General features: G+C 32.1%; 1 protein-coding gene across 2 annotated transcripts in view; it reads right to left on the bottom strand.

Annotated features, from left to right (window-relative positions):
* The window catches only part of LOC137640316 (proteoglycan 4-like), a 49,036-nt gene extending 39,801 nt beyond the window's left edge, over positions 1 to 9,235 (bottom strand). The window contains exon 1 of one of the 2 annotated variants that reach the window (XM_068372948.1): positions 9,079 to 9,235. In XM_068372948.1, the coding sequence (XP_068229049.1) occupies positions 9,079 to 9,105 (27 nt within the window). In that variant the 5' untranslated portion in view covers positions 9,106 to 9,235. Of the gene's footprint in view, positions 1 to 8,558; positions 8,849 to 9,078 lie in introns of those variants that run through there. The other variant, XM_068372949.1, reaches the window with a different exon arrangement.
* Between the last annotated feature and the right edge of the window lie 5,444 nt (positions 9,236 to 14,679).

The following is a 14,679-nucleotide window of genomic DNA, read 5'->3' as shown; positions in this document are numbered from 1 at the left end:
ATTATTATCATTATTACTAGCTAAGCTACACTCCTAGTTTGGAAAGCAGGATGATATAAGCCCAAGGGCTCCAACAGGGAAAAATAGCTCAACGAGGAAAGGAAATAAGGAAATAAATAAACTATATAAGAAATAAAGAACAATTAAAATAAAATATTACAAGAACAGTAACAACATTAAACCAGATCTTTCATATATAAACCAAGATTCAGGCTCCTGGTATAAACTGTAAAAAGACTTGTCAGCCTGTTCAACAAGAAAACTTTTGCTGCAAGTTTGAACTTTTGAAGTTCTACCGATTCAACTCCCCGATTAGGAAGACTATTCCACAATTTATTAACAGCTAGAATCAAACTTCTAGAATACTGTGTAGTATTGAGCCTCATGATTGAGAACTCCTGACAAGCAGAATTAACTGCATACCTACTATTACGCACAGGAAGGTACTGTCCGGGAAGGTCTGAATGTAAAGAATGGTCAGAATCATGAAAAACCTTATGCAACTTGCTTAACGAACTAATTGAACGACGGTGCCAGAAATTAATATCTAGATCAGGAATAAGAAATTTAATAGACCGTAGATTTCTATTCAAGAATTAAAGATGGAAATCAGCAGCTGAAGACCAGACAGGAGAACATTACTCGAAACTAGGTAGAATGAAAGAATTAAAACACTGCTTCGGGATAGATTGGTCACTGAAAATCTTGTACAGTAAGACTTTCCTAATAAGCCAATTTTTGTGTAATTGAAGAAGACTCAGACCTAATGTGTTTCTCAAAAGTAAACTTGCTGTCCAGAATCACACCTAATATTTAAAACAAATCATATAGAGTTAAAGAAACATTATCAATGCTGAGATCCGGATGTTGAGGAGCTACTGTCCTTGACCTACTTACAATCATACTTTGAGTTTTGTTAGGATTCAACTTCATGCCCCATAATTTACACCATGCAATAATTTTAGTTAGATCTCTATTAAGGGTTTCAGCAACCTCAGATCTACTTTCAGGAGATGGCATTAATGCAAAGAGTAACATTATCTGCATATGCAACGAGCTTGTTTTCTAGGCCAAACCACAAGTAATGTGTATATAGTATGAAAAATAATGGGGCAAGAACATTACCTTGATTAACACCAGATACACATTCCTATACTCACTATGGTGCCCATCAACAACAACTCATTACGATCTATTTACATCTGAACTATCCATGATTTTATTAGCAATTGACACTATATAAACAAGTGAGGGTAGGGGGAATCATATATGTGTGTTGGTTATTCCTATTTAAGAAACGTCATATACGCATAAGAACCAGCTAATAAAGAGCTCCTTAACAAATTCTATTCCCAAGAGGTGAATTTTGAAATATGCTGGTTTCCTGCCCATGTTGGGGTTGTTGGTAATGAAAAGGCATATGTTGCTATTAAATAAGCAATAGATTTACCACAACATGACATTAAACTACTAGCTAAGATATAACGATCATAAAGCCTTTGATAGTAAGCAACTGGCAAACGATGTAGAATATGGAATCTGGCAAAAATAATAAAATAAATAAAACCAATAATTTCTCCATGGGCATCATTGGTACCCTTTGTTTACGTTAATTTATTAAATCCTCCCTTTCCTGATGACGAATTCACTAAATATTCCTTTAGAAGTCATTAGGTACATTTTTTTTTTTTTACTAAATTTTAATTTATTATCAGCAATTACCCGATACCAGTCTAAAGTTTTTTTTTTTTTTCTATTTCCAAATAATTATTTTGTAGTCCAACCCGTCTTCGTTATATTCACAAAATTGCTAAAATACTATCTTACACTGCTGAACCAGAGTAACTTTTTCATTGGCTCCTTTTGTGTCTGCATCTAGAGTTCAGGTGTAACCCAGGGTCTAAGATAATACTCTTAACCTTATTTATAAAAGCTTCCAAGTGATTAGAAAAAAAAAAATGTTACGTAAATAACCGAAGGGTAAGAAGAAGCCATATTATACAGCCACTACCGGTTACGTGCTTGGTCAGGATATTTTTACGATTTCCGTTTGTTTCAAGGATTTCATTGTTAATTAATTTATATCTATTATTAACGTAAGGGTCATAGTTAGTCCTATGGCGAGGCAAAAGTCGATTAACAACCACTCCGTGGGTAGCTGCAAAGATCCTTCCCTCAGATGGTCTATGCCAAAGGTTTAAAGACCACTCATGAATGGCAGAAGCAGGGGACAGTTACAATGCCCGAGAGACTGACCATATACACATATGATCAGCGCCCAAGCCTCATATCCCACACAAGCTAAGACCAGGTATTGGGGGTTCATGGTATTTTGGTAATTTTATTTATAATTACTTAGATGAAGATTACAGAAAAGTTTTATCCTCAGGCACACCTACACTTGGAGATGTAGGCCTACATTCATTATATATGGCAGTAACCATGTAAATTAATCATAATTATGTTTACGCGTAATTATGAGACCATATTTATGAATAAGTAGGTGTTGGTATATCATTTTATAGCGCTAAAGGCCTGCTGTATTTTGGGTGTAATATAGACTAATATAATCTGATAAAATTGCTATTATCAATATCTTTATTTTCTGAAATGCGAAGAAACGTGTATATGCTATATGTGAGAAGCCCTGCGATATAGTTTTTTTATATGTTGGTAATTTGATGCTGCATAAAACAACATTGATTCAGAAAACCAAAGACTTAGGTAATCAGGGCCCTCGAGTTGAAGTAATAATAATAATAATAATAATAATAATAATAATAATAATAATAATAATAATAATAACAACAACAAGAGCAATCAGAGACTTGTGACCTCTGCCAAAGGTTAATGTAATCATTCAGGGCCTAAGATCTATCTGTGGTGGAAATTTCGTCAAGTTATTTCGATATCTTTAAAATGACGAAAAAATGCAAATCCGGACCCGGATCATCTCCGAAATTTAATAGGGTCGTCCATGACCTAAGATCTATCTGTGGTGAAAATTTCGTCAAATTCCATAGAGCAGTTTTGACATAATTCTATTAACAGACACACGAAAAATACAAATCCGGATACGGATCAGCTCCAAAACTTAATGGGGTTGTCCATGTCCTAAGGTCTATCTTCGGTAAAAATTTTAATAAAAACAAATCTAGTTATTTTTATGTAATCCTGTCCACAGACACACAAATAATTCAACCGACTCGATCTCAATACCTCCTTGGCGGAGGTAATAATAATAATAATAATAATAATAATAATAATAATAATAATAATAATAATAATAATAATAATAATGATAATAATAATAATAATAATAATAATAGGAGCAATCAGAGATTTCCGACCTCCGCCAAAGGGTAATGGAGCAGTCCATAGGCTAAGATCTATTCGTGGTGGAAATTTTGTCAAAATCCGACATTCTTTTTTTTTTTTTTTTTTTTTTGACGTAACAATATCTTTAAAATGGCGAAAAAATTAAAATTCTGATCTAGAATCTGTATCCGGATCCAGAATATTTTCCAAATTTAATGGGGTCGTCTATGACCTGAGATCTGCATTTGGTGGAAATTTCGTCCAAATCCATCAAGTAGTTTTTACGTTATCTTTAAGATGGCCAAAAACGCCAATCGGCATCTAGAATCCGGATCCAGATCATCTCCAAAATGTAATGGGGTCGTTTTTTACTTAGGGTTTACCTGTGGTGAAATTTTCGTCAAAATCCATCAAGTACTTTTGACATTCTTTAAAAATGGCGAAAATGCAAATCCTGATCAGGATCATCTCCAAAATTTAATTGGGTTGACCATGACCTAAGATCTATCTATCTGTGGTGAAAATGTCACAATCCGTCGAGTAGTTTTCACATAATCCTTTCCACAGACACACGAAAAATGCAAATCCGAACCTAGGATTCGGAACCAGATCAGCTCCAAAATCTTCGACGAAGTTTTGACGGTATCCTGTTCATAGACGCACATGAATAAACCGACTAATCGCAATACCTCCTATTATTATTATTATTATTATTATTATTATTATTATTAATAATTATTATTATTATTATTATTATTATTATTATTATTATCATTATTATTATAGCGATTTACTAATGATAACCAACCATTATTAATTCATCATTAAAGAAACGGAGATTTACTAGCCCAAGGAATCAAAATTGACTCCTACAGAGCTAGCCCGAATAAGTTTGGAAGCTATATATATATATATATATATATATATATATATATATATATATATATATATATAGATATAGATAGATAGATAGATAGATACATACATACATAGATAGATAAATAGACAGATAGATATACACACACATACTGTATATATATATATATATATATATATATATATATATATATATATATATATATATACGCACACACACATATATGTATATATATATATATATATATATATATATATATATATATATATATATATATATATATCAAATCATATGTTAAAGAGATAAGTTAAAAATCAAAACCCATTTCAATTGTATCTATTAAAACTGTACTTTCTTGAAAGCAAAGGAATTTGAAAACCGAATAACAATCCGAATCAGATAAAATGTCGTGTAGGTGCTCTGACCAAAACATAAATCTCTAAATAAGTTAGAAACCAAAGCTCATGATAAATAGATATTTGAACATTATATATTAAATCTGTTTCTGAGAAATATTAATATCTAAAAAAAAAAAAAAAAAAAGAAAAACACTCAGAATCAGATAAAATGTCAGAGAAGATTTCTGAACCATAAATTTGTTTCAAAAGCTGTACACACAAAATATATGTTGGATGGTTAAAATAGTGTCACTTGGTGCCTGCTTCGTGAGGTATGAACATTAAAAATCCAAGGATTAATTTTGTAAGACGAATACACAATCTTACTAACATGACTTCCGTGCTCTTTATCTCTCTCACATGAGAGAAACGATTAGTTTTATTTGATTGAATTTTTTTATTTTCCAATTCCTTATTCCGCATCGTTTGCCATGATCTCACCATAAAATACTTCATGATAATCGTATAATCCTTATCGAATCAAATTATGTAAGATATTCTTTTCGGTCTCAATTTTAGATTTAATCAATCTATACAGACAGTGATTTTACTGTCATTAGGTCACTTCAAAACAGCAAATTCACCCATTCAAATATATCCCGCTTCCAACACAACACTTCATTACACTAACCCACCAGCTGATTTGATTATGAATGGGTGCCGGAGTCAGTTGGAGCTGAGAAAAGGTCATGACTCACTAACTCACCCGTAAAACATTGCACAGAACTGGAAGGTTGATATTATGGTTCTCTCTCTCTCTCTCTCTCTCTCTCTCTCTCTCTCTCTCTCTCTCTCTCTCTCTCTCTCTCTCTCTCTCTATATATATATATATATATATATATATATATATATATATATATATATATATATATATATATATATATATATATATATATATATATATATATATATATATATATATCCTACATTTACGCTAGAGAAGAGTGTGTGTCATTTTATCATATAGGCCTATACACGAAAAATTGTATATTTTAAGTACTGCCTATATGGGGATATATATATATATATATATATATATATATATATATATATATATATATATATATATATATATATATATATATATATATGATAAATTTTGCACATTTAGACGTGTTTTTCATATTCAAATAAGCCATATATATTTTTAATACATTAATGTCTGGATTCTCTTAACGACCTCGGGATCAGAGCCTCAGGCGAAATCACACAAAGGCAAGAGCTTGTGACCGGCCGGGAATCGAACCCTGGTCGGCCGAGTGGTTTAGTCACTGTCTATACAAGCTTGCCGACCAGGGTTCGATTCCCGGCCGGTCACAACCTCTTGTCTTTGTGTGATTTCGCCTGGGGCTCTGATACCGAGGTCGTTAAGAGAATCCAGACATTAATGTATTAAAAATATATATGGCTTATTTGAATATATATATATATATATATATATATATATATATATATATATATATATATATATATATATATATATATATATATATATACAGGCACACACACCGTCGTCAAAGATAACTGGTCACAGTCTGATACTCGCCAGAGATATTTTAGTTATAACAAATGCATTTTTTTTCCTATGCCTTATGTGTCAATAGGTGTAAGAAATGATGATGATGATGATTTTGTAAAAGATTAAATGAACAAACTCCCCCAGAGGCACATCAAAATCACATACACATTATTCACCGATGAAAAATATATGTCTGGTTTTCATATTCATTGACTGTTTGGATTAAGCATCACAGCTAAAGCGATAAACCTGAGTAGGCTTCGTGGAGCTTTGCAACTAACCCGCTCTCATAAGAGCCTTGTTAAACCGGTAAAGAATAAACAAGAATGCCTTGAAAAACGGGTCTTTATTTTAGGGAATATCTTAAAACAACGAAATCATCACATAAAAAAAAATGTTGCTTTAATCGAAATAAAGTGGAACAAACTACCATCTTAAAAAAAAAAATAGCGAAAGCAAACTGTTCAGGACTATGAAATAATAATCTATTTCAGGCTCATGTAAATATGTGTAAAGCTGTAGTGTTTACTGTGTAATTGTGCAGTATAACCTTCATTTCAGTCTCGTGCAGATATACGTAAATGTGTTGTATAAACTGTGTAAGTATGTAGTACATAATATCTAAATCTGTGAAATAGCCGACTAAAAAGGTCCCATTAGAGACCTTGGCTGTGGAGCGTGGGTTGCGTGAACACGGCGCCAGTGTTTAAATACGGCAAGTGTTACCTAACAGGCTACGGGAAGCCATGGCATTTTCTCACAGTAAAATACCAATTCTAAATTTAATGAAGTGCCCAAGGCTTGGGGAATGACGATATTAGATCAGCCATTTGAACTTCCTACTGCAATAATGGGAAATCACAAGTTTAACATTTGCAGGCACTAAACAAAACACAATGAAGGGTCGCCCAAGCTACAAGAGAACGAAAAATCGCAAAACTGAAAATACGGAGACCTAGATAGTTTACATGGGCATAATCCATAAATATCATTATCATTAGCTAAGCTACAACCCTGGATGGTAAAGCAAGATGCTATAACTTCACTTAAAAACGGCCTCCAACAGGGAAAAATAGCCCAGTGAGGAAAGGAAATAAATTAATTTCAAGAGAAGTAATGAACAGTTGAAATTAAATATTTCAAGAACAGTAACAACATTAAAGTAGATCTTTCATGCTATAAAAAGAATTTTATGTCAGCCTGTTCAACAAAAACATTTGCTGCAAATTTGAACTTTAGAAATTCCATCGATTCAACTACCGAATTAGGAAGATCATTCCACAACTTGGTCACATATGGAATAAAACTTCTAGAATACTGTTTACTATTTCGCCTCAAGAAGGAGAAGGTCCGACAAGTAGAATTAACGGTATACCTAGTATTACGAACAGGAAGGTACAGTCCGGGAAGATATGAATGTGAAGGATGGTCAGACTTAGAAAAATCTTATGCAATATGCATAATGAACTCACTGAACGACGGTGCCAGAGATCTAGATCAGAAATAAGATAATTAATAGACCGTAAGTTCGTTTCCAACAAATTAAGATGAGAATCAGCAGCTGAACATCAGACAGGAGAGCAATACTCGAAACAAGGAAGATTGAAAGAATTAAAACCTTTCTTCTGGGTAGATTGATCACCAAAAATCTTGAAAGTCTCAGTAACCCAATAGAAAATAATTAGTTTAAGGATATCCTTTTTTATTATTATTTACGATTCTTATTTCTTTTACTCCCCCCCCCAATATAAGTTGCAAATCAGCCATTTATCTTGAGATAATAAACATGATTATACAACATACTTAGCACTACATTACATAATGTCATTTGCCCTCTTGTAACTAAGCCACGCGCAATATATATATATATATATATATATATATATATATATATATATATATATATATATATATATATATATATATATATATATATATATATATATCATCGTCAGCCATAACTATCTATGCAGGACAATTCCTCAAACATGTCTTACCTTTGTATGTTCCTGGTCTCTTTATTATTATTATTATTATTATTATTATTATTATTATTATTATTATTATTATTATTATTATTATTATTATTATTTATATATAAATAATAATAATAATAATAATAATAATAATAATAATAATAATAATAATAATAATAATAATAATAATACGCCTACACCTGCCAGTCGTCTCTATCTTGAGCTTTTAATTGAATACTTCTTCATTCACCATCTCCTACTTTGCACTTAATAGTCCCTAGCCACAAAGGGCTATATATATATATATATATATATATATATATATATATATATATATATATATATATATATATATATATATATATATATATATATATATATAATCTATCTATCTATCTATATATATATATATATATATATATATATATATATATATATATATATATATATATATATATGAGAAAACTTACCGGGTCTTCCATTGTTGCTGAACTGAATGCGAAGTTATGAAAAGTGTAAAAGTATGTCTACGTGTTCAGTGGTAATGTAAAATGTGTACAGAACACCTGGCGTCCTTATCTTCACACGCACATTCACACTCCATTTTCAAAAAAGTTTTTTTTCACATCATTTCTGGAAATCACTTCAACATAACTACTCTTACTTTCGATACTTTTAAGAAACCACAATGTACCACAAAAGATGCTTGGGCCGCTAGCCCTTCCCGCAACGTATCCTACACCGTTACATAAGTGTGACCTGAAGTATGGTGATGATTGTTATGTAACTCAAGAGTCAAGCAATCACGTTGCATGTGGTGGTAACTGCCATTTCTACAAACCGGTTGACTGCAAGATGGGGATTTAGATGAAAAAATAAGAGCATACAGTACTCAATGATTAACTACATTCTTCGATGAAACCGCTAAAATATAACTTGAAAGACCATTTTAGTGTAAGTATATAACAAATGTTATCTTCTAGTTCTTACCGAAATACTGATTGTTGCCCTCTGCATGGTTCCGTAGTCTGTATCCGAAACAGTCGAACCCACACCCTCGTAAGATCTGTTGTTGCTATGTTGATTTGAGTGGCTTCACTCTCCCTGCGCCGTACGATACGTTTTTCCAACTGTTCTCAGCAAAATCATTGTCCTTAAGCTGATGAACTTTGTGTTTGTTAAATTGCTAATATATTTGTGTATTGAACTTCCTTCAGGCAGTGGTAGGCTATAACCAAAGACAATCGAAAGATTAATTGTTGCTTTTCAAAAGTAAAATATAATAATTATGTGTTTATGACGTTGTTATTTCGCCTGTTATGTCAAGATTATTGGTTTTGCAATAAGAATCTGTATATTTTATTTCCATGTTCTATAATGGTGGTACAACCAACAAAGTAGTAAGCCTTTGTCTAAAAAGTTTCGTAACGAAAAAGATATGTCCCATATCTAAGCGGTAGTGCTGTACGCTCATGACCTTGCGCTCTCTCTCTCTCTCTCTCTCTCTCTCTCTCTCTCTCTCTCTCTCTCTCTCTCTCTCGTTGAAGGTTAACGAATAAAGTAGACAATAATATTGGCAACTATGAAGATGGAACAGTGTGCCCGAGTGTATGGTGGAAGACCATGGTTATTATTATTATTATTATTATTACTAAGCTACAACCCTAGTTGGAAAAGCCGGATGTTATAAGCCCAGGGCCTGAAAAAGGGAAAATCGCCCAGTGAGGAAAGGAAACAAGGAAAACTAAAATATTTGAACAGTAACGTTAAAATAAATATTTCCTATGTAAACTAAAAACTAACAAAACAAGAGGGAGAGAAATAACAAAAAAACAATGCGTTCCGAGTGTACCCTCAAGCAAGAGAACTCTAAGCGAAGACAGTGGAAGACCATCGTACAGAGGATATGGACCTACCCAAGACTAGAGAACAATGGTTTGATTTTGGAGTGTCCTTCTCCTAGAAGAGCTGCTTACCATAGCTAAAAAGTCTCTTCTACCCTTACCAAGAGGAAAGTGGCCAACAGTGCAGTAGTTAACCCCTTGGAGAAAGAAGAATTGTTTAGTAATCTCAGTGTGGGCAGGTGTATGAGGACAGAGGAGAATCTGTAAAGAATAGGCCAGACTATTCGGTGTATTTGTAGGTATAGGGAAAATGAACCGTAACCAGCGAGAAGGATCCAATATAGTACTGTCTGGCCAGTCAAAGGACCTAATGGCACTCTAGCGGTAGTATCTCAACGGGTGGCTGTTGCTCTGGCCAACCTATTACCTAGAGAACAATAGTTTGATTTTGGAGTATCCTTCTCCTGGAAGAGCTGCTTACCAAAGCTAAAGAGTCTCTTCTACCCTTACCAAGAGGAGAGTAGCCTCTGAACAATTACAGTGCAGTAGCTAACCCTTTGAGCAAAGAAGAATTGTTTGGTAATCTCGGTGTTGTCAGTTGTATAAGGACAGAGGAGAGTATGTAAAGAATAGGCTATACTATTCGGTATATGTGTAGGCAAATGTAAAATGAGCCGCAACCAGAGAGAAGTATCCAATGTACTACTGTCTGGTCAGTCAAAGGACCCAATAATTCTCTACCAGTAGTATCTCAACGGGTGGCGGGTGCCCTGGCTGCCTACTAACTATATATATATATATATATACATATATATATATATATATATATATATATATATATATATATATATATATATATATGTGTGTGTGTGTGTGTGTGGTATAATACACACATCTACATATATATATATATATATATATATATATATATATATATATATATATATATATATATATATGGTAAAATACTCACACAAACACGCAGACACACACACACACACACACACACACACACATATATATATATATATATATATATATATATATATATATATATATATATATATATATATATATATATATCAAATAGGCCATTTATATTAATACATTAAATTCTAAATTCTCTTAACGACCTTAGGTTCAGAGCCCCTGACCGGCCAGGTATCGAACTCTGGTACAGGATACTTGTATGACATTGACTTTTATATATGTATATATACAGTATATATATATATATATATATATATATATATATATATATATATATATATATATATATATATACATATGTATATACAGTATATATATACATATATATGTTTATATATATATATATATATATATATATATATATATATATATATATATATATATATATATATATATATATATATATATATATTCTTTCGAAGCTGGTCTAGTGTAGAATAAATACAGTTGTTTATTCATGATTTTATTCCTGTTTTTATATGTGCATTGAAGATAGGTTAACCAGCTCTTAAGGTGAGTTCCTCCCATGTAGATTTAAGCCTGTAATGTAAATTACGTAAGACTTTCGTCGTTAATTTCATTGTATTCTTTATTCAAGTCAGTATATGTAAATTTACGTTATTTTTGAGAATGAACTTTCATTTAATGTATGTTTGTTACAAAGTTTGAGAGTGTTATGTAACCCATACGAGTTAGGAACAAGGGCTTATGTAATGTTTTTTTTTCATATTTCTAAAGGTATTGCGTCATGTTTGTGAGAAAATGCACAACTCTTTGGTTTGCCATGTGCTTTGGAAAATTCAGAAAAAAATCTAGTGATAGGTCTTATCTTTGTTTTTTTTTATTTTGCGGACAGACTGTGGGCGGAGTTAGCTGACTGAGAGAGTTCGTCTCTGTGTTGCGTAGATACGCGTTTGAGAGAGCAATACTTGGTAACTCTGACGTCATAGGCCAGACTCCCAAGCTACCAGATCACGATCCTGGAGGCTTCTGGAAGTTGCCAAGTTTCATATATACAGCGACCCCAGGGTTGCATAGGGAGATGGAGAATTCCAGCCTTAAGTCATAGTCATCTCCCCACCTCTCTCTCATACGCAGCTCAGTGTATTGTTTTAAAAGTGGTCAGTGAAATATTGAAGTTTTGGAGTGACAGTTTTTTGTAACTGGCCCTGTAGTAAGGTGAAAAAGTATTTGTATTGTGATCTGGTTATCTATTTTCATTAAGTATCAAAATTAAATATTGAATTCAGATTTAATTTCAGGTGAAACAAGTGATTGTATAATTTTCATAAGTGTTATTTCTTTTTTCTCAGTCTAAGGTTTATTCAGATATCATATTCCAAGTCAAATTATTATATAATTTTCAGATCGTAACATTTTTGTCTTAATCTAAGTTTTGTTCAGACTTCATATTTGAGGTGATTTGTTTGTTTTATGTAAATTCTTTCAAAGTGTTGTAATTTATATAAAATATATTTATTTTTGTAAAGAGTGTATTATTTCAATCATCAGTGTTTATTGCAAGCTCGCTCGCCTCCTGTAAAGAATCGAAGTAAGAGTTCTTTGAATAATTCTTAAAAATAATTACCCAGTTTAGTTTTGAGTGTACTTGGAGACCTTTGGATATTCAGTGTTTTATATATTGCTGTCTGGGAGTTATTTAACTGTCTCAGAGTTCAGATATTAATATATCTCCAAGTGTAACAAATTTAATGTAATAGCCAATAGGTGAGTTTGGAATTCGAGAGGTTGTTTAGTTTGCTAGCCGTATTATATATATGTTTGGTTCCCAGACATGAGCCACTGTATAATATATATATATATATATATATATATATATATATATATATATATATATATATATATATATATATATATATATATAATATCATCTCTTACGCCTATTGATGCAAAGGGCCTTGGTTAGATTTCGCCTGTCTAGATCTTGAGCTAGGAAATCAATGCATCTCCACTCATCATCTCCTACTTTACGCTTCATAGTCCTCAGCCATGTAGGCCTGGGTTTTCCAACTTTTCTAGTGCCTTGTGAAACCCAGTTGAAATTTTTGGTGAGGCAATCTCTCTTGGGGGAATCGGACTTTTGGGCACAGACTTTCTGGCGCGGGACTTTTTGGCGGAGCTAAGAAATTATTTATGCTTATATACAGTAAATTAATAAAAAAAGACAATAATAACAAGAAAATTTAAAAACTTTATTTCATTCATCAAACCTTATTTTTCAAAAACAAAGAAATTATATATGCTTATACAGGTATATTTTTGGAAATTCAAATCCCCATTCGTCACAACGAAGAACAATAACTTGTGAATTTGTGACTGAGGCAAACGAAAAAAACCGGGAAAAAAGTAAGCTAAGTAGTTACAAGTTTCTCTGTGTTTAACGGTACTTTCATCTTTGTGTAATAACCGATAGTTTCATCGAATGGTAGTTTACTTGATTAGTACTTTACTCTAAAATCTAATTTATTTTTTAAATTGGCCAAACAATCTAAAAACCGTTATTAGAAAACACAATGTACCTCTTTGTTAATCTATCTATTTATCTATCTATACATATGTATATATTCTAATATCTATAACCTTAATTTTATTTTTATTACAATCAATACAGACCAGATTTAGTCAAGGATTCTATAGAGGAATAAGAAAAGTCCTGCACCAAAGTCTTGCGCCAATAAGTCCTAGACCATGCCCAAACCATCTCCATCTACCCCTCAACATGATCCCATCCACATATGGCCCTCGAGTAATCTCTCTTATAGTTTCGTTTCTAATCCTGTCCTACCATTCAACTCCCATTATTCTTCTGATGGATTTGTTCTCAAATCTACTAAATCTGTTGAATATTGTTTCGTTGTCATACCAAGACTCATGTCCATACAGTAACACTGATCTCACTAAACTGATATATAGCTGGATTTTTATATGTAATTTCATGCGATTATTAACCTAGCCATTGTGTGATTTGCTCTTTTTTTATTCTTCAATTAAACTCAAATTCTAAACATCCTGTATTATAGATCATTGTTCCTAAATATTTTAATGATTCCACCTCATTAATCCTTCTCCCTCCAATGATATTTCATCTTCCATTGTATATGCCGTTCTCATCATCTCTGTCTTTCTTCTATTTATCTTGACCCTAACTCATGTGATATTTCATGCATTCTGGTAAGCAAGCTTTGCAAGTCCTGTGGTGTTCTGCTAAAAAGGAGACCACGATCAGCATACTATAGGTCAACCAATTTCCTATTACCAATCCAGCCCAATCCTTCGCCTCTATCTCCACCGGTTCTATGCATTACAAAATCCATGAGAAGGTTAAACAACATAGGTGATAACATATTCCCCTGGAGTACTCCACTGTTCACTGGAAATTCATTTGACAGGTCTCATATACATATATAGGTATATATATATATATATATATATATATATATATATATATATATATATATATATATATATATATATATATATATATACGTGTGTGTGTGTGTGTCTGTGTGTCTGTGTCTGTGTCTGTGCCTTTAATGGAATATGGAATAAATTAGGTATAGTCTAATTTTACTAACCAATACGATGTTGTAAATATTTTTTGTTAGGAAATAAAAAAAAGATTCATCATGATCACTTGGGAAAAAGCTTATATAGATTAAAGCTAGATTGATTAATTGATTTCAATTTTTCTGGCATCCTGACATCAAAGCTCATTGACGCCAATATCTTTTATTTT

The sequence above is a fragment of the Palaemon carinicauda genome, chromosome 4 (genome assembly GCF_036898095.1).
Source record: "Palaemon carinicauda isolate YSFRI2023 chromosome 4, ASM3689809v2, whole genome shotgun sequence".
Lineage (NCBI taxonomy): Eukaryota > Metazoa > Arthropoda > Malacostraca > Decapoda > Palaemonidae > Palaemon > Palaemon carinicauda.
Note: the sequence above shows the minus strand (reverse complement) of the source record. Positions and strands in the feature narration are given on the sequence as shown.